Here is a 6224-nt window from a genome sequence, read left to right as displayed (position 1 = left end):
GCATCTATTTGTATGTATATACACATATACATGGATAATATATAAACATAGGCATATATAATTGATTATGTAGTTGCTATTATTGTTTAGACAGTTATCTGTTATAATAATTAAGTATAAGGAAAATAAGTTTTTATTTTACCTTTACTTATTCCTTCTTGTATGCTCTTTCTTTCTTTGCATAGATCTGAATTTCTGACCTATATTATTTTCCTTCTCTCTGAGGAACTTCATTTACTGTTTCTTTCAAGGTGGGTCTACTGGTAAATTCTCTCAATTTTCATTTGCCTGAGAAAGTCTCTATTTCTTCTTTACTTTAAAGGATAATTTTGAGTATAGAATTCGAGTATAGAATTTCTTTTTCCTCTCAGTACATTAAATATTTCACTCTATTCTCTTCTGGCTTGTATATTGAGGAGAAGTGGGATATGGTTCTTCTGTTTGATTTTTTATACATTAAGGTTGTTTTTTTCTGTGACTTCTATGAGGATTTTTTGGTAGCTTTCATTTTCTGTGATTTAAAAATGATATTCCTTGTGTAGTGTTCTTGGTTTGTTTGTTTGTTTGTTTGGCATTTATCCTATTGATGTACTCTGTGCTTTCTGGACCTGTGGTTTGGTGTCTGACATCAATTTGGTGTAATTTCTGTCATTACCATTTGAAATATATTTTTTTCTGTCCCCTGTTCTCTTTTCTCTCTTTCTGGCATTCCCATTATGCATATCACACCTTCTTTAGTTATCCCACAGTCCTAAGATATTCTGTTCTTATTTAAAATTTTTTTGTTCTGCTTGTTCTTTAGTTGTCAAAGATCCTATTGCTATATCATCTAGTTCAGAGATTCTTTCCTCATCCAAGTCCCATCTACTAATGAGCCCATCAGAGTCACTTATCATGGCTTTTACAGTGTTTTCAATCTCTAGCATTTCTTTTTTGTTCTCTTTGGTTTTCCATCCCTCTGCGTACATTGGCCATCTCTTCTTACATGCTGTCTATTTTATCCATTACAGTCCTTAGCACATTGTTCATAGTTATTTTGAATTTCTGGTCTGATAATTCCAACATCCCTGCTATGTCTAGCTCTGAAGTTTGTTCTGTCTCTTCAAATTGTGTTTTTTGCCTTTTAGTATGCCTTGTAATTTTTTTCTCGATAAGTAAACATGATATACTGGGTAAAAGGAACTGTTATAAATAGGCCTTAGTTAATGTGGTGGGGAAGTGTGGGTAGAGGGAAAGCATTATATAACCTCACAATTAGGTCTTAATCTTTTAGTGAGCCTATGCCTCTGGACTGTGAACTTTACAGGTGTCTCTGTTTTTGTGTTTTTGTTTTTGTTTTTTAATCCACCTTAGATGTGACAGAATGGCAAGCATGGGTTGGAGTTGGGTATTTGCCTTCCCCAGGTTATTTAGGCTCTTATAATACCTCAGTAGTTTAGATTCTGGTTTCCTACTTTCCACTGAGGGCAAGGCTTCTTAAGAAAAACAGTGTTGTGATATATTTCAAAATATTTCCTTTTCCCCTTTCTCTGCCAGAAACCTGAGGGGATTTTTCTATTATTTACTAGGGAATCTGCTGGAAGTAAACCTCACAATATTTTTGGGACCTCCTTCCCACCATGGCTGGTTTACCCTAGACAGTTTTTAACTTTCAAAATTTGCCTGTACTGAGACTCCAGCAATTCAACAATTATGGTTTAGGTTTCCTACACCAGCTGTCACTCCTATAGCAGTTTCTGCTGTTTGTGTCTGCTCTAATAAGCCATGATGACCTGTATTTGTTTGTGTCTCTAATCTAGGAGACAGCAGTTTGCCCTGTGTCTTCCCCTGTCTGATGGATCCAAGGAGAGTTGTGGGTTTTTCAGTCTTTTCTACTTTGTATTTGTTGTTAGGATGGAATAGTGACTTCCAAGCTCCTTACATGCAGAACTAGAAACCAGAAGCCTTTATATTTATTTTTGACAAATTTAAAGTTAATGTAGTAAAACATAATCTTTTCTTTTTTTCATGTTTTCTACTTGTTTTGCCTTGCTTAAAATTGAATATTTTAATGCCACAATTATATAACTCTCACATTATTGAAAATTACTTTATGATATAATTTTAAAATAATTTTATCCAATTAATTTATTTTGAAGGCTATCTAATTTTTTGTGTTTGTATGAAGAACTGAACTTTTTGTTTGTTCAAATTCTTATTATTATTCTTAATTATTTCTGATTATATGGATTTATTCACCTCTGTTTTGAGACTCTACCTTTATTATACGGTAGAAATTAAATCTTATCTGCGCTTTCCTTACTAATTATTCTACTTTCATTCTTATAAGTGTACATTGAACAGCATGGATTTCCTACCTCAACTCCTTCCTAATTGCTAGTTTACTTGTTTCTGGAGCTGATTTCCATTTCATACCATATGTATTAATCTGTCTTTTCTATGTGATTAAGGAAAGAAAAAAAAGCTCACAAAAACCAAAAAGCAATTAACCTAGCACTTCGCTGGGAATTATCAAATGGCTTTAGTGTATATTTGTCCTCACAAGTATGGGTGAATTTTATAATTTCTGCCTAACTGGGTTTGTCACTTAAAGTGGAGAGTGGTTACTTACATATAGGCCATGATTATATGTGATATAATTGCTTCTTTAGCCAGAAGACACCAGGAAGAAAAACACTTATACTTCTTACTTATGTTTCTGTTCTTACTGTGTTCCAAGAAGAGTGTTAAGTAGCAGGGTTGGTAACCTAGCTCAGCCCCTATAGTGCTTACACTGTGAACCCGTGAGTGAAGTACTTATGAATGGCAAGGACGAAGTCTTTCCATGGGTTCTTTCAGTATGGTCTCTTCTCAGTAAGGCAGTTAAAGTGTGTTTGTCCTTTCAGAAATACAGATGGAATCTGAGTTTGTCCTTTCAGAAATACAGATGGAATCTGAACACTTGATATGGTTTCATTTGTTGATGCATTTAATCAGCAACTTGGTAGCAACTTAGTGGTTGTTTACATTAGATCCCTTTCATGGTGGAGGAATAGCGAGTAGTTCTTACTGGGGTAAAGGTGTTTCCCAAGTATGGTTTTGGTTTTGACCATCCTTACGGCAGTAGGTTAAGTGACCCAAAGTGATCCAAAGACACATAGAAAGTCTAATGTCCTTCATCGCTTAGGACAAAGAAATATCTTTACAGCCAAGAAAGTACAACAGTGGGCACATAACCAAGTGATCCACTGGTGCAGCAATATATGGTATGCAAAAGTGTGAGACTAGAAGATCATGGGAATAGCCTTTTAAAGATGAAAATAGAGGTGCAAGTAAGTATGTTGGTGATGACACTTTGTGCTTTAACATGTGATATATACTTTGAACCACTGGACATCATAAGGTATTGTATTCCAAAATGCATAGGTCTGGAAACCAAAGGTAGTCAGTGAGAGTGGCTCCACTCACCATCACTTCTTTGGAGAATTTGAGCTTTCTGAACCTACAGCTTTGACCTCTGCTGGGGTAGGATGAATGCTTCTTCTGGGGACAGAGTAAGCATTTCAGTAAACCTAAAGTTTTAGTAGCTCACTAGTCATTTTCGTTTCCTTGTGTTTGTAGATCAGCAGACAAAAAACAGTTACTATCATGCCAGGTATAATTAACCTTTATTATCACAAAGAAATAGAATTGCTACTACACTTGCATCAGCCATTATTGTGATAACTCTAAATGGGCAGTTGCAGCAATTGAAGCATGACAAGAGAAGGGTAATCATGGATTTAGTGTTACTAGGTAGGAAGATATGGATCTGAGCAAGTGATCTAGATCAGCAGAAGTGCTGGACAAATGTGAGGAAAATCTAGAATGGATTATGGAGGAAGAAGATAGTGAAAGTATTCTTGGGTACATATGCAATGATAGACGCCATTAATACTTGTTTCATTAACACTCCTGTATTTGAAGAATCAGTGATGGAGTGAACTTACATGGAACATGAATGCCTCTAAGCATGGGAAAATGTGGAGTGTATCTGATAATTTCAGTGTTGCATTCATATCCCTCTGTGCTTAATATTTCCAAGAATGTATATTGTTTTGTACCATACACTGCAAAGATTTTCTGCCTGAGGACTTTTCTTTGGATATCAAAACTGTTCAACCTGCTATGTAGGGGAAGCTTGGAACTTCCATGGAGTTAATGCCTCAGAGCTACCCCAACACAGAAATACACAGCTTCCTTGCCTCAAGTGAAATAAAGATGTTATAGAAAAGGTGCATTCTCCTAGAGGGCCATAGCAGAATTGCCCCCAATGTCCATATGGTAGAATGCCAGTTAGTATACCCTCTGTTGGCATCCATTCTTTTTCTGCCCCGTCTCCACTTGTGAACAAATGTGTTCCTGGTGCCCCATCCAAATAAACTCCTGGCCCACTGAATTTGTCTCTGGGTCTTCTTTTAAATAATAAGTAAAGCTGTTGGAGCCATACACACACACACACACACACACACACACACACACACACACACAGCAATTTAATGTGAAGATTCTTGATGTTCATTCACCAGAACTAATTTACAGGTTATTTTTAGACGTTATGAATAGCAGAAACAGTGTTATTACATTTTTATTTGAGAAATAAACAAAAATTCAAAATTAAAATGTTCTTTGTTAGATTATGCTGTTCTCTGTTAGAATACCAGTTCTTAGTGTGATGAATTTACATTCCCGTGATTGGTAATGGTTGTACACTCCACAGGTGAAGTAGTAGCAGGCTTAGGATGGCAGATGATGAGTTTGTTCGGGATATGTTAAATTTGAGGTACCTAAGTAGGGATGGGTCAGTGCGTAATGGGATGTTTAGTTTTAAAACTCACCCAAAAAAGTGGTCAACACAATCTGGGATAAGATATCTTTTTGCACAGTCTTTTTATAGCCAATTTTATGTCTTTGTTCCGTAATGTATAGATGGCAGGATTCAAGACAGGGGTGATAGCAAAGTCCACGATGAACAGATTTTTATCAATTGAAGGTGGGGGAGAAGGCCAGACATACAAAAACATGCATGGAGTGAAAAACAAGAAAACCACAGTGATGTGAGCTGACAAAGTAACAAATGCCTTGGACAATTCTCCTGAAGAACGTTTCCGGACTGTGATCAAAATGAACGAATAGGAAAGGATCAGCAGGAAGAAGGTGCCCATGCTCATGAAGCCACTGTTGGCAGTAACAATAAACTCAAACTTGGCTGCATCTGTGCACGCAAGTTTTATGATCTTAGGAAAGTCACAGTAAAAGCTGTCCACTTTATTTGGCCCACAAAAAGGCAACTTTATAACAAATAAAAACTGAGACATAGCATGGATCACCCCAGTTACCCATCCAGTGATTACAAATGAAATGCATATTTTAGGATTCATGATTTTCAAGTAGTGAAGGGGCTTACAGATGGCTGTACACCTGTCAAATGCCATGGCTATGAGTAACACCATCTCCACTCCTCCCATGATGTGGATGAAGCATATCTGTGTCATACAACCTTGGAAAGAAATTACTTTGTATTCATGTAAGAGGTCTTTGATTATCTTGGGAACTGTGGTAGAGGAAAGACCCACATCAATGAGGGACAGGTTGGCCAGCAGGAAATACATGGGAGAATGTAGGTGAGAATCAAAAATTACCAAAAACAAAATAAAAAGGTTTCCCAAGATGACCCCTAAATAGAGCAAAGAACATATCAAGATGAGAAAAAGTTTTTTCTCCCAAGAGCAAGAAAGGGCCAGTAACACAATCTCTGTGATCACAGAGTCATTTAATCCACCCATTGACTGGGAGAGGAGAGCTGATTTTCAAGTGACCTGAGGATAAAAATTAAAAAGAGTAAGTATCACTGGCAGAAACATAGATCTAGTTGCCTTGCTAATTAAGTTAGATATAATTGACTGAGAGGAAAAAAATGAAGAATTTGGAGGAAATAAGTTTAGCAGCAAATTTACTATATAAAGGGAGATATATGAGGGAAAAATATGTGACTATAAATTTTGCAGATAGAGCCAAAAGGGGTACTTTAATTTTCACCCCATACTTAAGTCTTTTAAAAAAATTTTTCTCAAAGATTTCTAGATCATTATTCTGACCATTGCCCTAAGTTTTTTTTTTTTTTTAAACCACATATATATGTAATTCTCTCTTCTCTTACCTGAACCTTTCTTAGTCCCTTAAATTTTCCGTTCTTACAAAACAGA

At 36.2% G+C, this 6224-nt stretch overlaps 1 protein-coding gene across 1 annotated transcript; it reads right to left on the bottom strand.

The window, feature by feature from the left end:
* Positions 1–4868: 4868 nt before the first annotated feature.
* LOC123803912 (olfactory receptor 4F21-like) lies at positions 4869–5804 on the bottom strand. The gene has a single exon (XM_045815754.1). It carries the CDS (start codon positions 5802–5804, stop codon positions 4869–4871), a length of 936 nt encoding a protein of 311 aa, XP_045671710.1.
* Positions 5805–6224: the final 420 nt, after the last annotated feature.

The sequence above is a fragment of the Ursus americanus genome, chromosome 34 (assembly GCF_024610735.1).
Source record: "Ursus americanus isolate L20-20 chromosome 34, mUrsAme1.1.p, whole genome shotgun sequence".
NCBI classification, from domain to species: domain Eukaryota; kingdom Metazoa; phylum Chordata; class Mammalia; order Carnivora; family Ursidae; genus Ursus; species Ursus americanus.
Note: the sequence above shows the minus strand (reverse complement) of the source record. Positions and strands in the feature narration are given on the sequence as shown.